Consider the following 20175-nt stretch of genomic DNA (forward strand, 5'->3'; position numbering starts at 1 on the left):
AGGGAAAGAACACTGTCTAGCAGGGAAGACAGAGGTGGAAACACGTGATTGTGATAAAGAATGACGTGTATATTAGCAGAGCCTACTCTAGGTCAGTGGCTCTAAATGTACCAGTGATAAAACGTTTTTGTTTTAAGAAGATACATTCTAAAGTACACCAAAATAGAAACAACAACTGAGCTAAAGATGAAAAACAATACCTTAAAAACACTTTAAAATTTTATTTGTTAATAATACAAAAAAAACGCTTTTTGTTCTCATTAAAAATTAAAGAAGGATATTTTAGAAAGAATAATGTGTTTAATACATTTTATTACTTGTGTGATTTAAAGGTCCAGTCCTAAATTGAGTTTATTTCAATACTTATTATAGCTGAAAAAGAGCTCACGAAGACTCGTAGCTCCAAACAGAAGCGCAATACCGACTGCAGTCCCTATAGCTCAACATGCATTTTTCAATCTCATCTATCAAAACATACAAAGGTTGAGCTTCCCTGGTGGCGCAGTGGTTGAGAGTCCGCCTGCGATGCAGGGGACGTGGGTTTGTGCCCCGGTCCGGGAAGATCCCACATGCCGCGGAGCGGCTGGGCCGGTGAGCCGTGGCCGCTGAGCCTGTGCGTCCGAAGCCTGTGCTCCGCAACGGGAGAGGCCACAACAGTGAGAGGCCCGCGTACGGCAAAAAAAAAAACAAACCAAAAAAAAAACATACAAAGGTTTTCGTTACAGTTAGGCTTGGGAATTTCCATCTTTCCTGATGTCAGTGTTTTTGCAAACTAATCAGACAGCGTCACATTTTACATATATTTTGAACGAATAGGTTCAAAACTCATTGAAACTCTTCATTTGTAGGAAATTGTATTTTAAATTGTTTTAGGGTGCAGACATGAGCCATTTTAGGAGTACTACGATCTATTTCTACTTCTGACACCAAATATGCGGGTTTTCCACACCCAACAATTCTCTAGAGACCCTAGAGTCATCTTATGAGACTCTCTTATCATTCTGGAGATTCCAAAGGTCTTAGAACTGAAGACGAAGACCAAATATTTTAACAAAAGATACCCTTATAACACAGGAAATTACAAGCGTTTTAGAAGCTCTTGTGCTGGGAAAGGGAATGAAGACCAAACATATAATTATTATATCACAGTATCACAGAGTGACATACATTATTTTCAGCCACAAAAAAACTAACTGAAAGTTATAAACATCTGATTTAAAAACACTCTCTCCAGAGAAAATTTTTTTAAGGAGTTATTTTCTACTTTACTGCTAAAACATGACCTGTAGCTTGAAGGGTCAAATTAAATGTTTTTGTTTTTTTTTTTTTAACTTTTAAAGTATCTGTTACATAGCATCTCTCTAACAGCCATTAACACACAGACAGATCAACAAATTGTGAACTCTTGACTTTGTAAAAGACAAATAGGTAGGTTTGACAGATCTTTTAAATACTTTACAATGAGATTATAAGTGAGACTGTGTAGTATGAAAGATTTTCACAGTCAGTTCCTACCTTATCCCAAAATATTGCAATAGTTCTGGCTTTGCTTTAAAGCTCTTGTTTTTATGTGACATATCTAACTGGTGACACCCTGTAGCACTGTGTACAAGTCTGCTTTCAATCCTTGCGGCAGTGTTTTGTTTTGAATCATCATGGAGTGAATACATTTCATGTGTGATGTCCTCTGTAACCTTATTTAAGAGTCTTGTCTCTATCCAATCAAATCAGATGCTCCATCAATAGTTATACTTACATAATTTTCTGCCGATTCCATGTCATTTGTTTATGTTGTTTACATTATTAACGATATTTTCAACCCGGGGTTGTTTCTTCAAGAATCTTTTAAACCACTATCCATTATATGAGGGCTGGCTTAATTAACACTGGGTAACGTAAACCACAAATCTGCTAAACTGGGCACAGTAAACTGTTATGTGTTGTCATATTGTGCAATCAAATGAATACCTGAGAGCACCACTGTCATCTTCTCATAATACAAACTCCCACAATTCTCTCTGGATACGCCCCATTTCCCATATGTGACAAACTGAACAAATGAGGGTGCCAGTGTCAGTCAGTATACTAAATATTGGTAATGCTTATTTCATATTTTTAAAAGCAAAGTAAATATAAATTCTAATGTCTTCCCATGTTCCAGTGGATGGTCTTGAACTTCTTGGTACGTGCTCCCCACTTTAAGAAGAGCTTTGTACTAATGTTTTCACAGAGAAAGGAAACATCTGCTTTGAAGGAAAAGGAGAAGGAAGGGTCTAAGGAATTTTCCTAGCCTTTACCAATCATAAACACTGCTTTACTGATACCCAGCATGAATGAGGTATAGAAAAGGGGCTGGAGGACATTTATAAAGGAAAATTTGGTATGAAGAGATGGACATTTTGGATTTGAAATGCTCCAGAGATACCAATGTGGATATTTTAAAAAGAAAACTGCAGATTCAAAGCTAAGAAGAGAGGAAGGGGCAGAAGATATATGGACAATACAGATTTATAGAGAAGAGATTTAATTTTAACTGGCTACCTACCACACACCAGGCACTGTCCTAGACACATGTGACATATGTCATTTAATACCTCCAACAATCCTATGATGAAATTCAGGCTCAAAGAGGTTACCCAAACTCATGCTTTTCTTTTAAAAATTTGAGGCTTCTGTTTTATTTTAGCCCAGTTTTATAATAAACGGTTTATACTTTTTGATGCAATGCATTCCTAAAAACCATGTCTTAAAACAAATGAACACTGCTGACTATGCAGCACTACTGTCATCTGATCAGCTCCCAGCAGAAACCAGTAAATATGTATTAGTAAAAGTGTTCAAATAATGCAGCAGCAGAATTGAAGCCCTTGGTGGAAAATGATATTCAATTATATACAACTTATACTACTACCACTAAGAGTTGGTAAAAAAAAATCACATTCAGAATGTGGTGTGTATAACATGAAAGACACCTTTGTTAGTAGATTGCTGAGCTTATAGTGTTATCCCTACTTTATTCAGTTTCACTCAGTTGCAGGCTCAGCCCTGCTCAGTTCCTGATTTCCTATTCTAACCAGGGAATGAGATACATGACTCATTGGTTTTGCTCAGAGAGGTTTTAACTCTCCTATTTGGGGATGTACAAGTATCCCTAGTAACTCTAGTCCCGAAAACCCTATTCCCCCTGGGTCAGACCCTAGCTAGGCCTGGTAACTTCAGCTGTTGGCTGGAATCTTACTTCAAACTATCACTAGTCCAAGTTCTCACAAGTCTCTAGTTACTATAATCTGTAATCGTTTATGGATCCATCTTACATAGGGTCAATTCAACCAATGAATCTCCAGAACAGACAAAGCTGCTAAAATGCTAGACTGTCTTGCTGTAAATCCCAGCACAATTATGAAGATAGTAACTGCTGCCAAACTTATTCATTTACTCCTTATCACATTACCCTATAAAACCTTTTATATCATTTCCATTATAGCATTGATATTTTCCAGTTTACTGAATTATTTGTTCATTGCATGACTCCTTTTTACCACTAGAAGGAAAGCGTCATGGCAGCAACGACCTTGTCTATCTTGTTCATCACTGCCTTTCTCAAGGCCTAGAACAGTGCTAGGGGCTGCACTCAATAGGAGGCTGAGTTTTCTGGTAGGGTATATTGTTGGTGTCTGGTAGTATATGTTGTTGGTATCCTACCCAGATCTCCTTTGCTACCAAAGGCACCCATCCCACAGCTACTGTAGCATTGACTTCTAAAAGCTCACAGCTGCACCCCTCTCCAAAGAATTGCCCTCCATCACTGGGGAGTACCTTGTCCAGAAATGCCTGGGAAGTTAGAGGTTCTCCCTGATTCCTCTCCTGACTAATGCCTCACTGACGTGGGAGCAAAGAAGCCTGGCTCTCTTGTTTCCAGGTGTGATAACTGAGTAGTGCCATTTGTGCTCCAGAGCTCCCTGTGAGGAGGCTGAGGCCAGACTTCATCTAAAAACACTTCTTGGGGGTTCCCTGGCTGTCCAGAGGTTAGGACTCCGTGCTTGGGGGTTCCCTGACTGTCCAGTGGTTAGGACTCCGTGCTCTCACTGACAGGGGCCAGGGTTCGATTCCGTGGTCAGGGCACTAAGATGTCACAAGCTGCAAGGGGCGGCCAAAACTAAAAAACGAAAAAAAAAATAAAACCACTTCTTTTCCGCAGTCTTATCCTGATTCCTTCACTTCCCAGAAAGTTTCACCTAAAAGCTCTCCCTCTAAAATCACTTATACAGATATTTCCATCTCTGGCTCTGCTTCTAGAATACCCAACCTAGATATCTGCTGACTATTTGGATGCATAAAGCAATAAAGTCAAATGAAATAAAGAAGAAATTCTTAGATTTTCCAGCAGTGCTCTTAATTCTTGCACAAAACATTACAGATATATATCCATTAAGAGAAATAGATAACAGTGTTGTGAACTAAGTGATCGCATTAGGACACAAATCTACCTGCTTAATTTAAGCACCTCACCCCGTCTCCTTCAGCTCATGTTGTCACTGTTGCTGTCATCTGAAGAGTCTGGCTACAGCAATATCTGTTTCACTTGTAAGAATTGGCAGCACTTTATAAAGCTCAACAAAAAAACATTTTAGATCTTAATGAATTAAAAGATGGTTGGGAAGTATATGACACTGGCCCAAGATACTTTTTCACTCTATCAGCTTAACTAAGGATGCTGCTGAAAGAAACCTGCAGGTGAAGCTCTCCAGAAAGAAGAGAGCAGGTTTAAGTGGTTGGAGTGCGATGTTAAACATGTTAAGATAATCTGATATTGAAACAATTGTAAGACTGAGTTTACTTTTTATTACAACTAAGGACTAAAAGTTTTAAAAAATTCCCCCCCCGCCCCCGCCATCAGAGCATCACTGATTTTACAGTGGAAGTCAGTGTGAAATAACCGTTTTCTTAACAAAAATTTGCTTTACAAATTTAAAAAACATGCATACCAATGACTGGAAGGTTATAAACTAAACTGAGAATAGTGATTGGCTTGAAGAAGGGGAGATGAGATTGGAGGTGGTGGTAAAGGGGACTTTAGCTATAATTAGTGTTTCCCTTCTGCAAAAAGAGGAGTAGAATCAAATTTGAGAAAAATATTAATAGTTGTTAAATATGAGTGATACACTTGGGTATGTGCTACACGTTTTTATTTACATTTTTTTGATTTTTGAAATTTTTCTCAAACTAAAAAAGTGTATAACACTTGAAAAGAATGTAGCTATTCTCTAGTGGCAAAGGATATAACAAAACTAAGAAAAAGCACACACTGTATCAGTGGTTCTCAAGCTTATTTAGCTTGTGATTTAGGAAATAAAAATAAAAAAGAATCCCATAGAATCCTGCTTGTTTCCAGTCTTCTCTTCCAAGACAGTCTAGAGCAGCCTGCTGGCTGGGGTCTCCAGTTTCAGGGTCTGTCTGCAGCTCTGACTCACCCACCTCTATAACCTACAACCACCATTTGCTGAGTGCACCAAGAACTGAAGCAGTGTCCTCCTGGGAGGAACATCATATAAAAGATCACAGGAATTGATTTGGTTTACAACTTTATGAATTACCTGGGTGACAGAACAGAAAACGGAGCTGTTACGTACACTGATGATACACCTCAGGAGAGGTGCATTAAGACACAAAAGAAGTTTAATAATCTGGAGAAATAGTCAAGAAAACAGAAAATGAAATTTAATAAGGATATTATTATTGGAAAAAAAGGGAAAACATGGAATAACTGGCCAAAGGAAAGGCTTTGGGATCAAGCTGGGCAAGGATTAGAAATACGAAGCAAGAATTTAAAAAATCAAGCTATTATATGTAGATTGAAGTATTAAATCTAAGAATTGGTTGACCAACAACCTTAACAACCTTAACATGGCTAGTACTTTAGTGAGGTACTTACTAAAGTGCTACTATCACTAAAATACTATGATTGGCATGACAAAGTCAAGAAGCAGCACACTGCAGTGGTTAGAGCATAAGGCTGAGGCCAGACTGTATGAAGACAGCTGTGTGACCTCAGACAAGTTTTTGAACCTCTCTGTGCCTCTGTCCTCATCTGCAAAACTGGGATGGTAACAGTACTGAACTCAGAGTTGTGTGCAAAAACGAGTTACAATTTGAAAACAGTGTAGAACAGTGCCTAGCACAGAGTAGCTGCTAGTTACATGTTTGTTAAATGAAAAAGCAAAAATAGTACAGAGATTTAAATGGATTTGGAGTCAAAAATTATTTCAAACCTAACAATCTACATGGAAAAGTTAGAGGTAGTGGCATAATTCATTCTGTAAGAAAAGGCAGTAGAAGGCATTCTTAGTGGGAAAACTACTAACTGCTGATAAAAATGTTTCTAAAATAGCCTTTCCAAGTTCATAATGGGGAAGATGAGACAGAAGGAGTATGCCGGCAGCCTATGACATCAGACACATCTCCAGTTCTCTATTGCTCTTATCAGAATGTCTTGATGGCTCAATAATATTTTTTTCCATGAGACTTCAAAAAAGCTTTCAGTTTTTCTATTTCTTACCGATACATCTATTTGCCCTTTGGGACTTCGTGAATTTCGAAATTTATACTGTCACATTCTGTTTTCTTCAGATTGAGGAAAGCCTTGAATGCTGAATTATGCTGTGCTTTTTAAAGCATGTCATCATTCCCTCCAGGATATTTGATATGGAGAAGATCAGTGCTACAGTTTTACACTTTCTTTTATCTCATTTGATTTCATGAAGAAAAAGTATACAAAAATATAAAGGGGAAAGACAAGGGTTTTAACAATAACCATCTACAGTGCAATGCATAGTCCTCCCCTTGTCCACTCTTCTTTTCTCCTCAGCCTCCATACAGTTATCAAGCTAAAATTAGTCAGTTAAACCCACTTCACCACTTCCCTTCTTCCCGTTTTCATTGCCAGTATGTTTGTTTGGTTCCAACAATTTTATCTGGATTACTGCAATCACCTCCTAGTATTCTCTGTGATTCAAGTCTCATCTGACCCTGATCTACCCACAGACTATGGTCCTAATGATCTCGCTTTAATGCCATCACATTGCATTCAGGATAAAATCCAACCTCAGCAAGGCCCATGAAGTCCCCACAAGGGCCACATCCTCCTCTTGGCATCAACTCTTGCATCTACCCACATACATTCCACGCTACCCAAGCTGCCTTCACTTCCTACTTTTAGACAGCTTGTTTTCTTTTTTTTTTTTTTGCGGTACGCAGGCCTCTCACTGTTGCAGCCTCTCCCGTTGCGGAGCACAGGCTCCGGACGCGCAGGCTCAGTGGCCACGGCTCACGGGCCCAGCCACTCCGCGGCATGTGGGATCTTTCCGGACCGGGGCACGAGCCCGTGTCCCCTGCATCGGCAGGCGGACTCTCAACCACTGTGCCACCAGGGAAGCCCTAGACAGCTTGTTTTCAATAACTACAATGCCTTGTTCTGTGTTCTGCACTTAGAAAACTCCTTATCCCTAAAGACTCAGTTTGAGTGCCACCTTCTCCAGACCCCTTCCACCAAATCACATGCATACACTCAGAGGGTTGGGTACCTCTCTTCAAGGGTCCCACAGAAACTGCGCATGTTTCTTTCTTGGCTTACATACAACACTGTATTATAAATGTTGATGTATTCTCACCCACTGACAAGCAAGCAAGCACATCTAGTCAAAATCAATATCATCATCTATACAGTCAGCCCTCCACACCCACAGGTTCTGCATCTAAGGACTCAACCAACTGTGGATTGAAAACATTTGAAAAAGAAAATCTCAAAGTTCCAGAAAGCAAAACTTGAATTTGCTGTGAGCCAGCCACTATTTATATTGCATTTATAACTATTTATATAGCATTTACATTGTATTAGGTATTATAAGTAACCTAGAGATGATTTAAAGCATATGGGAGGACATGTGTAGGTTATATGCAAATACTATGCCATTTTATATAAGGGACCTGAGCATCCTTGGATTTGGGTATTCGTGGGGGTCCTGGAATCAATCCCCTACAGATACTAGGAATGACTGTACATCATCCGTGCCCCCAAACAGCTATGGGCAAACAACAGGAATCTAATAAATACAAATTAGGTGAAATGAATTAATATATAATGAATAAACCTGACTCCTGCCTTCAAAAAATTCCTTATTTAGTTGGGGAGGCATGACTGGGGGAGGGGGGGATGGACATAAGATATAGAAATTATAATGCAAATCAGAGTGAGAGGAAGTGGGGTATGTGGCAAGAAACTAATACTTACGAGTTAGCCTGAGTATTTAGGGACCTAAAATGTGCCAGACATTGTGGTTGGTCCTTGGCAAACATTTTCACCTAATTTTCACAACCATCTTGAAGGGTATTATTATTTCAATTTGGTAGGCAAAAAAATTAGGACTCAAGGAGTTCAAGGCCACATAAAAGTTAATGGTAGAACCTAGGGGCAGGAATAAAGACGAAGATGTAGAGAATGGACTTGAGGACATGGGGAGGGGGGAGGGTAAGCTGGGACGAAGTGAGAGAGTGGCATGGACATATATACACTACCAAATGTAAAACAGATAGCTAGTGGGAAGCAGCCACATAGCACAGGGGGATCAGCTCGGTGCTTTGTGACCACCTAGAGGCGTGGGATAGGGAGGGTGGGAGGGAGATGCAAGAGGGAGGAGTTAAGGGGATATACGTATATGTATAGCTGATTCACTGTTATAAAGCAGAAACCAACACACCATTGTAAAGCAATTACGCTCCAATAAAGATGCTTAAAGAAAATCTAAATGATTAAATTTTTAAAAATTATTAAAGTTTTTAATAATTATAAAAAAAGTTAATGGTAGAGACATAATTTTATCTTTTAAAATCCATGTTCTTTCTATCACAGTGGTACAAATTCAGTCCTGTGGAGTTTCAGAGGAGGGAACAAATACACCCAGAATGACAAATCAGAAAAGTTCCATGCAGAAGTAACAGTGGACCAAATCTTGAAGTATTCAGGGAGAAACAGAGTATATTTTAGAGGGAAGAATAAAGACAGGTATGCATACAACTTCAAAACTTGTGAGTAGGACAGAGAATGGTTCAGTCTGGAATAAGTTGAGCATACACTGGGAAAATCTCACTGAAGAGAAAGTTGGGACTTTGCTGGAGGACCTGAAAACTCTATATTTACAATGGGCACCAGGATTAGAAAAATAAACAAGCATATGGGTCATGCTAATGATTGGACCTGTGCTGTCGTCTTCTTATATGAAGGGTAGCAGATGAAAAAAATCTGGTAACATAAGAATTTCAAAACTAAGATAATTCTGATTTTAATACAGAAGTATACTTTTACCCAAGGAGGAAATATAGCTACAGGTGACATATCAAGTGTCCTCTTTAATGTCAAATTAACATAATATTGTGGGAAAAGAAATAAATGCACTTCACAAATGTGAGCCATGTAGTCTCCTCTGCTTGAAATATATACCATAAAAGTCATTATACTCATTAATCTTTTAAATTATCTAAATCATACTCTTAGGACAACATCTTGATTTTTACTAAAAACATGAATTGCCTAGCTTGCTCATTTTATGAGATCTGATCATTAAAACATAAGATGGCCATACTCAAAAGTACGTTAGTTGTATGTTTTCTTCATGTATGTTTGGTGATGGTTTTACTTATCAAGATTATGTTTTGAATGGCGCATAACTAATTTTGTTGGAATGCATCCATAAACTAAATTGAGTGTGACTGATTACTTAGATGGTAACATTGCAAATCCATTAAAAGGAATCTAAAATTGACAGAGTTAATGACATTAAATAGATCACCCATAGATCAAAGAAGTTCGGAACATTTTTTTTGACTGCTATTTTTAGATCTTTTAAAACATATGTGTCTCTCAAGGCAATTTCATGTGCTTTAATTTTATGACAAATATAGTCATAAAGTTGTACATAATAAAGAAAAGAACTGTCCACATTGAAGTTAGTGGGAATGTCAGTCTATTTAATGAAAATCCTTTAATAATATATATTTTAAACAGAAATGGAGATTTTTTTCTTCCAACTTTAAATAACAAATTAAATATCAAACACTGACAAATAGAGGTACCCCAGTATCTAAATGAGTAGATATTTTATTTGTAATACTATCATCAATCAATGATATAGCAATGAGTGATATAAGTAAAATCTGTAACTTTGAAAATTTTATTACATTTTGAATTTAGAAAGTTTTTTCATAGAAAATATATTTATGTAGCCAATATCAGAATTACCATGGGATATAATCAGCAGGTACCTTTTTACTATTTATGAATTATTTGTTACTTTTCAACAAAAGATTGGTATAAGGGATATTCTAGGTACAAAGTAAAGCATAGTACAGTTGGCCCTTTGTATTCACAGTTTCTGCATCATGGATCAATCAATCTCAAATTGAAAATATTTGGGACAGCAAAAAATTCCAGAAGTTCCGAAAAGCAAAACTAGAATTTGTCGTGTGGCAACTATTCACACCACATTTACACTGTATTTACAACTATTTATATAACATTTACATTGTATTAGGTATTGTAAGTAATATAGAGATGATTTAAAGTATATGGGGGGATGTGCACAGGTTATATGCAAATACTGCACCATTTTATATAAGAGACTTGAGCATCTGTGGATTTTAGCATCCATGGGGGTCCTAGAACCAATCCCCTACAAATAATGAGGGATGACTGTATCTCTAATCTTCTAAGCTTTCTAAAGCACATTGAATACTGTCTTCTTCTTGCCTATTCAAAGATATTAGAATAAAGACCTAAGAGATTAAAAATGACCTTGTCAACTTCTATCACTCAGAGATGAGAAAACCAAGACTCAAAAAGAGATTCAAATATAGACAGCCTCAAACACATATAAAGGTTGAAAACCAATTAATCATTCATATAAAAAGTTTAAAAATAAACAGCACTTTAAATCCAAAGAAAATAAAAGAAAGGGTATAATAAAAGATAAAATCGGAAATTACTGAAATAGAAAAGAAACATACAGAAGAGACATTCAACAGTGCCAAAAGCTGGTTGCCTGAACAGACCAATAATACTGATAACTCCTGGCAAAACTGATGATGAAAAAAAGAGAGAAGGCAAATAACCAATACCAGGAATAAAAATGATAATATCATTTCTGGGCCTAAGGACATTGAAATATCATAAAGTGGTATTATAAACAACTTTATGCCAATAATTAGAAGACAAGGAATAATTCCTAGAAAAATAAGATTTATTAAAACTTCTTTTTTTTTTTTAACACCTTTATTGGAGTATAATTGCTTTACAATGGTGTGTTAGTTTCTGCTTTCTTACAAAGTGAATCAGTTATACATATACATATGTTCCCAGATCTCTTCCCTCTTGCGCCTCCCTCCCTCTCACCCTCCCTATCCCACCTCTCTAGGTGGTCACAAACCACCTAGCTGATCTCCCTGTGCTATGCTATTGTAAATAGAGCTGCAGTGAACATTTTGGTACATGAGCCTTTTTGAATTATGGTTTTCTCAGGGTATATGCCCAGTAGTGGGATTGCTGGGTCGTATGGTAGTTCTATTTGTAGTTTTTTAAGGAACCTCCATACTGTTCTCCATAGTGACTGTATCAATTTACATTCCCACCAACAGCGCAAGAGTGTCCCCTTTTCTCCACACACTCTCCAGCATTTATTGTTTGTAGATTTTTTGATGATGGCCATTCTGACCGGTGTGAGATGATATCTCATTGTAGTTTTGATTTGCATTTCTCTAATGATTAATGATGTTGAGCATTCTTTCATGTGTTTGTTGGCAGTCTGTATATCTTCCTTGGAGAAATGTCTATTTAGGTCTTCTGCCCATTTTTGGATTGGGTTTTTTGTTTTTTTTTATTGAGCTGCATGAGCTGCTTGTAAATTTTGGAGATTAATCCTTTGTCAGTTGCTTCATTTGCAAATATTTTCTCCCATTCTGAGGGTTGTAACTATTAAAGATAATGAATTATAAGCAAAAGGCCTGTTTACAACGAATGTGATGGTGACACAGACCCAAGAATAATTACTAAGTACATGTTACATTTCTTTGCTTCCTTTCTTGCTGATTGTATTAACTAACCTTCATAAACTACAATCAGAATTAATTGAGCTAGCTCAGCCTAATGTATGTTTCTTTAAAAATATTCTAATATCCAATATACAGAAATCTAAAAACTGCCTCACCATACAAAGGGACCCTCATATAAAGTGACTTCCGTATTTCTGAGCATAAATTTGAGAGCTGATTTCAACATCTGAAGTCATCCTTAAGAGAAAAGTTGGTTTTCTGCCTGATTATTTTAAAATATAAAATTTAAATTCATTTGTCTTGGCTCTAATTTATGAGTGGCATTAGTATATACTTCATTAAAACTTTCAAGTAATTACGTATTTTTAAGAGCACCACTAAACAGTACAGACTAAACACAATGAAACCAAAATGAAAGAGATAAAATAGCACAAATAAGAATGAATAACTGCAATGCTCACTGTATCATCCTTAAAACATAAAATATGGGTCTTGCCGCGTGTCTTGTGGCTCAAAAACTGGAACTGTGATATGTTACAAATAAGTTATTCAGGTGAAACTAGCAAACATTTTGATTCTTTCATTATTTCCCCCAAACTTTGTTCATGTAGGAAGAAAAACTGGTGGAAAGGCTTAAAGGTGAGGAAAAAAAGGAGTTAATTTTTTAGATTAAGTGGAACATGAAAGAGTGAAATAATCACAAACAAGAACAGTATTACAGCTCCTTAAAGATAGAGATTATGTTTCTTATTTCTTTCCATATCTCCTAAAACACCTAGTCCTGTAATCTTGACATAGTAAATTCTTAAAAAAAGAAAAAAGGTAAGTTGAAATTCCTAGGTTTACATAAGACATAATTCATATAAAGAACTGTGAGATGATATGGGAATAGGCTAGAAATTTTCTGAAGCTATGTATTAGGTAAGCTATAGAAGTTTAGGAGTTGAGATGACCTTGCCATGCCCTATTAAAATTAGTAAATTAAAATTTGTACAAATTTTGTTAAATTTATTCCTAAGTATTTCATGTTTTTATGCTATTATAAAAGGTATCTAAATATTTTAATTTTACCATTGTCCATTGCAATTAGATAGGAATACAACTGATTCTGTACGTTGACCTTGTATCCTGTGACCTAGCTCAATTTACTTTTTAGTTCTGATAGTTTTTTCTTTTTCTTTTTTTTATTTCTTAGGGTTTTTAATATACACAATCATGTTGTCTCTAGACAATTTTACTTCTTCTGTTTAAACATATGTGCCATTTATTACTTTTTCTTGCCTTACTGCATTGGCTAGGACCTCTAGCATAATGATGAAAAGTGAATATCCTTGCCTTTTCCTCAATCATAGGAGGAAAGTATTTAGTTGTTTTTTTTTTTTTTTACCATTAAATATGTTAGTTATAGGTTTTCCATACAAGCCTCTTAACAGGTTGAGGGAGTTTCCTGCTATTTGTAATTTACTGTACATTTTATCATGAATGAGCACTGCATCTCACCAAGTGTTTTTGTTTGTTTTTTGGCAATGACTGAAATGATCATATGGCTTTTCCTTTATGCTGTAAATAGAGTGAATTAAATTATTTGATTTCAAATGTTAAACCAACTTTATATTCCTGGGATAAAACCCACTTGGTTATGATGTATTATCCTTTTCATATATTGTTGAATTTGATTTCATACTTGTTAAGGATTTTTGTATCTATGCTCATGGGAAATACTGAACTGTAATTTTCTTATATTATGCAGGTTTGCTGGTAAAAAATACTCTGTTTTTGTCCATCCAAGAATGTCTGCATTTCTAAAGAATGTTTTGCCAGATATACTATTGTATACTGACATTTTTTCTTCTTCTGGCTCTTTAAAAACAACTATTTCTCTGACTTGTGGTATTTATTTCTCATGACAAGTCAGTCATCATTTTTATGATTTTCCTCCTATATGTAATATGTCTATTTTTCACTGGCAGCTTTAAAGATTTCCTTTTCAATTTTCAACAATTTGATTATAATGTACTTTATTGTGGTTTCCTGCTTATCCTGCTAGAGGTTCATTGAGCTTCCTGGATTGGTGACTTCATGCTTTTCATCAAATTTGGAAATTTTTTCACCATTACATCTTTAAATATTACTCTGCCCCATTCTTTGTCCTTTTCTTTTGAAACTCTAATTGCCCATATGTGAGACTGCTTTTTTAAGGTTGCTATTTCTGTACTGAGAATTCCTAATTATTCCCTCATTATGTTCATTCCCCCTTTATATGCCCTTTATACGCTTGAACATATTTAAGGCAACTGTTTTACAGTCCTTGTCTGCTAATTCTATCATCTGTCATTTTAGGGTCTATTTCTATTGACCATTTGGGGTCTATTTTCTGCTTATCTGTATGCCTAGTAATATTCTATTGAATGCTTCATATTGTGAACGCTCTGTTGTTAAGTGTTTGGGTTTTGTAGTCTTCTTTCATTGCTCAGTAAGTTTGTTCAGCTAAGCAGTTAATTCACTTCTGAATCAGCTTGATTTTTTTCAAAACATTTTCCCCCAACATACATCCCCTTAACTTTTAAAATCATTTTGCATGAGAAAAAGTTACAAAATAGGGTTAAATAGCAAACATCCTTGTTTTTTCAAGCATTATTTTTAAACTTATTAAGGGTAGGCATAAAGTAGCTTTTACTCTAGGGGCAGATTGATCCTACCTCTAAAGCATAAACTTTACAGGATATCTTGTGACTACCAGGAGTAAGTTTAACAAAGTCTCTTAACCATGTGGGAACTCTGGTAATTGTTCAGCTCACCAGTCCCTAGTGGTTGTTCCTTTCCCAGTGTTTGTGAGTCTTGTCCAGCTTTGTAGTTCTTTACTGTGGTAGGACTAACCTGGTACTAGTTACTCCATCACAGTCAGAGGTGTAAATGCCAAGAAGGAGTTTTTGACCATCTCTCAGCTTCACTTTGGTCTTCTTCTCTTTCTCCTTTAGTCCACTAACTCTACCTTCTTTTCTCCTACATTTTCCTCTCAAGAACACATCATTATTTAGTGAAAGGATCCAAACCAGAAACCAATTCTTGTAACTCAATCCAGTGTTATTTCCACTATACAATATTTTTGTTAATTTCCTGGGATTAAAACAATAACAATTCAGTCTACTTTTAAGGTGCTTATTACTTGGTATATTCCTTGATTTTTTTTTCTCTCTCCCCTTTGGTGGATCTGCTGCTTATATTTTATTTTTAAAATATTCAGAACAGGTTCATTGATAAGGCTAAAAACAATCCATGTTGAGAAAATCTATTTGATTAAAAGCTATCCCTGAACCAGCATTCTGACTGCGCAAAATTAAATAATCCACAAAGTGTTTTCAAGGAAGGCAAGGAGACTAATAACTTACTGCTTCATAGTTTTGACTTCCTTATCTCACACCTGAGATTCATATAGCTTATGTTTCTCCTTGTGAGCTATTTTAGCTTCCTGTTAGAGAGTGGGCTTAGTCTCTACATATTTTTCTTCTAATTTAAGAGCCTTTATGTTGATGAAAACTGCTTCCTGAATGTAATGTTCATCATTCTTTGTCCACAAAATATCTATTAATTCATGTTTATAAAGCATTAGTAACTTGAAAAATAAATTTTGCATGGTTTTATTACCTTTTAAGGAGAGGAGAGATAACAGTAGGAGGAACAGAAATTAAACTGGTATATTAAAAATGGGCCTTTAAGAAAGTATTTTTAAATTGTACTGGGAGCAAAATAAATGACTAAACCAGATCTTAAGAGGTTGTGGGTTTTATCCTCTTACCTGTGCAGCTGGATATATTCTCGAGGTCTGTTGAGCAGGTGAAGGAATCTATCAACAATCTTGTTTTTTCCTACGCCCTGTAATTACACAAAGAAGCATTAAAAGTAACTTTTGTCTGGAGGTAAAACAAAGCAGAAGACTCTCTTACCAAAACCTACTTACTGTTTTATCTTATTGTTAGTGAAAACCAAACGAGTAAATGTATACAGCACATCTTCTATGACATAAAGGTTTTTTCAAAAAAAATTTTATTTCTAAATACACTAGCTCTAAGTTCTTATTTAAAAGGAAATTCATAATTATTTTTAGCCTTCTTTGACTTGTTTTTTCTGTTCTATAATTTTACACTGAAATGCAGACATTAGAGCAGAATATTATCTATTTCAGATGTGAAGAACGGCATTAAAGGAAATCAAGTAAGTGTAAAAACAATGATTTTTCTAATCAGCTCTTCAGAAGTGTGGTTTTAGTTATATAAAGATAAATATAATACTGTACCTCTGTTTTAATCAAAGACTAATTTCTTCTCCTTTTATCCTACTTTTTAGTCCTTTAAAACCTTGGAAACCTAAAATTATAACCAGGGTTTATTAATAAGTCTCAACTATATCTGCTCTTCCTAGAAATGCCCTCATTTCCTTACCACTTACTGATGGCGAGAGTTGCTGTCCTTTCGTAGCGGACAGACTGTTAAAAATGGAATCCACTCCCATGCTACTGCTCCATTTTAAAGTCTTCACTTAGAGGTGGAATACTCTATTAATGGGATGTAAATCTTTTAACAAGTGGGTTGTGTGGGAAGAGTAGAAATAGTTAAAAAAGCTGAGTTCTGTAACATATGTTCCAGCAATAAATAACACATTGATTTCTTATAATGTTCACATTCGAATGTATGGTAAAATAGCCATGTGGGCTTTAAATGCCGTGTCGCAATCAACATAAAATTTTAAGTAAATAAATTCAGGTGAGTGAAATGTGTTTTGATATATCAGCTCTGTTCAAGAAACCTAGAGAAAAACATATATCATAAATGCATTGTAATGTCAGAAATACAAAGGATTTCTTGAAAGAAACAAGTCATGAAAAACTACTATGGGGAGGTCCTGCTCCCTCCCCACTTGCAAAATGAAAGAATCAGCCATGCCTCTTCAAACTCCTCCTGAGCACTGTTTTAGGAGCTTACAAGGCCCATAAATGTAGGACAATGCAATGTGAAGTCCCAGGCTGCCACTAAGAAGCTCTTTTGCTATGTCTTCTTTAAATGTGTTTTAAAAAAAATTCAACTGAGTAAAGTTTAAAGATCTTATTTTTTTAAGTAAAGTTATTTATTTTTGGCTGCGTTGGGTCTTCATTGCTATGCGCAGGCTTTCTCTAGTTGTGGCAAGCGGGGCTTTCTCTTGCTGTAGAGCACAGGCTCTAGGCGTGCAGGCTCAGTAGTTGTGGTTCGCGGGCTCAGTAGCTGTGGTGCGCGAGCTCAGTTGCTCTGCAGCATGTGGGATCTTCCCAGACCAGGGCTCGAACCCGTGTCCCCTACACTGGCAGGCAGATTCTTAACCCCTGCACCACCAGGGAAGCCCCTAAAGAACATATTGACTTTATTCAGTGATTCATGTATTGGGCAGCATACCATCTAGCAGATAGAAAGGAGCTCTGAGGAGCTGTGCAAAATGAAAGACTTTTATAGGCAGAAGGGAGCAGGTCAAGGAAGTTATACTAGCAAAATTGTTATACTAGGTTGGGACAAGGTCACTTTCCTTTAGGGGAAGGCAGGGGGTCTATCAGGCAAATGACCTCACTAGTGCTGACCAGTGATTCCTCATTGACTGGTTTAAGATTCCATTTCTGGGAGAGGCTGAAACGGTTACCTGTTAAGTCTGGGTTTTGTGACGTAGGATTTAGCATAGGTGACTCCATCTGGGGCCAGTGGTCTTGTTTTTAACAAATGTTAGGGTCTTCAGAACTCCAACCTCAGACGTCTTCTAGTTCCATATACTGTCTCTGGGAATCTCACCCACTCCCTCCCACTCCCTTGACTTCAGTCATCACATATGGCTCACACTTCTTTCCTAAGCTCTAGCTGAGATGAGATTCCCTATTCCTAATTGTCAACTGAACTTCTGCACCAGATGTTCATACTAAACTCATTATGCTTCCACCCAGACTTACTCTTCTTTTTTCTTAACCCCAATATAACAGTATCGTCATGTACCCAGCTGCTCAATGAATGAATCTCGGAATGTTTTTGTCTCTTTTCCCTGATCTCATTCAAACTGTCACTAGAATCTCTGTTGTCTCTATTTGAAAAACTTTTTTCCTTCCTTCCTTCCTCCCTCCCTCCCTTTCTTTTGTTCACTCTTTTTCTTCTTTCCTTCCCTCTCTCCCTCCCTCCCCCTCCCTCTCTCTTTCCTTCCTCCCTCCCTCCCACTCTCTCTCTCCTTCTCTCTCCCTTTCTTTCTTTCTTTCTTTCCTTCCTCCTTCCCTTCCTTCCTTCCTTCCTTCTTTTCTTTCTTTCTTTCTCTTCTCTCCTTCCTCCCTTTCTTATCTCCCTTGTCTAATTTATCAACTGTTTTAGCACCTAATATTATAGGTACTGCACTAGCTGAGTAGGATACAACGGTAAATAAAATAGCTACAGCCCCCGAGCCACACTCATAGCTTACAATCTAGTAGGAAACACAGACAATTAAGCAAACATAATAGATATACATGTGATAAGTGTTCTGCTGTGGGACATCCAAAAGGCTTGAAGACTTAACTAAGGGCTCAGGAAGTCCCACTATGCACAGTGATATTTCAGTTGAAATATCAAGGAATTAAAGAGGTAAAGGGAAGGAGCAGAAAGAGGAGTGTTCCAGGAAGGGAGAACCGTATGTGTAAAGACTTACGGGTACTAGTGAGCTGGAGAGCTGGACAGGTCTGAGGGGTGTCAAGCAGCAGGAATAAAGAAGGGTGAGAAAGGAGGCTAGAGCAGGAGGCAGGGTCTAGCTATGGAAGTCTTGGAAGCCACGTAAAAGCATTTGGACCGCTTCCTGAAAGCACCAAAAGGCCACTGAAGCAGAGGAGTAATAGGATCAGATTTTCATTTTTGGAATATCACTCTGGTGAAACGATCTGGCAGAGAGCAGGACTGAAAGCAAAGGAAAGCCGTTTGGAAACTCCTTAGAAAGCTCAGGTAGGAGATGAAGGTGGCTTAAAGTAAGGAGCAGAGAGAAATGAATGTACTTAAGAGAGATTTAAAGGAAAGAACTAACAGGACTTGGTGATGGACTGGATGTGGGGACGAGGAGCTGGACAAATCAACCTTTCTGTCTTGGGCCACAGGGTGGAAGGTGATGCTACTTACGACACATGAAATAGGGGAGGGGAAGTGCATTTGCTGGGTGGGAGAGGAAAGTCTAGTTTAAAAAAAGGCAGTTTATGGGCTTCCCTGGTGGCGCAGTGGTTGAGAGTCCGCCTGCCGATGCAGGGGACATGGGTTCGTGCCCCGGTCCGGGAGGATCCCACATGCCGTGGAGCGGCTGGGCCCGTGAGCCATGGCTGCTGAGCCTGCGCGTCCGGAGCCTGTGCTCCGCAACGGGAGAGGCCACAGCAGTGAGAGGTCCGCGTACCGAAGAAAAAAAAAAAAAAGGCAGTTTAACTGTGAACATGTTCACTTCGCAGTGCCTGCTAACCATATCTGCTCCTTCCTGTCTAATTCGCTCTCACTACTCCAGGGCAGCCCACCATCATCGTGCTCTGACTCGTAGAAAGGGTCCTCTTTGGTCTCCCGCCTCCAGACTTACAACCGGCCAGTCCACAACTTGTTTAGTTATTTTTCTAAAACAGAGATCTCATCAGGTCATTTCTGGCTTCATTTGAAAAGCTCTGACTATTCCTTCAAGGAAATGCTAAAAGCATGACCTAGGAAGGAACTTCTGTAAATAGCCTGAGCAAAAAGAAACAGTTACAGCAATTTGCTCTTTCCAGTCATCATTTTCACCTAGAACAGAAAATCCTCAGGATTACTTTTAATTGAATAAATACATAAATAGTATCTTATTTTTCTATTATAAAAACTACACATGTTCATTTTTCTTAATTGGCAATTTCGAAAACAAAACACTACCCAATGTGCAACTGCCAAAATAAATCTGTTACAGTTTTCACTTTGTTCCTGTGCATGTTTATCATTACTAGTCATTATTCTGTATATACAATTTGTATCCTTTAATTTTAAAAAGCACAAAATAAATAGTTTTTACATCATAATTGACTCTTTTTTTTTTTTTTTTTTTGGTACGCGG

General features: G+C 37.2%; 1 protein-coding gene across 1 annotated transcript in view; it reads right to left on the reverse strand.

The window, feature by feature from the left end:
• The window catches only part of VWA8 (von Willebrand factor A domain containing 8), a 368026-nt gene that overhangs the window by 173708 nt on the left and 174143 nt on the right, over positions 1-20175 (reverse strand). The window contains exon 21 of the mRNA XM_007468612.1: positions 15893-15969. Within this exon, the coding sequence (XP_007468674.1) occupies positions 15893-15969 (77 nt within the window). The remainder of the gene's footprint in view (positions 1-15892; positions 15970-20175) is intronic.

The sequence above is a fragment of the Lipotes vexillifer genome, unplaced genomic scaffold (assembly GCF_000442215.2).
Source record: "Lipotes vexillifer unplaced genomic scaffold, Lipotes_vexillifer_v1.1 scaffold479, whole genome shotgun sequence".
NCBI classification, from domain to species: Eukaryota; Metazoa; Chordata; class Mammalia; order Artiodactyla; family Lipotidae; genus Lipotes; species Lipotes vexillifer.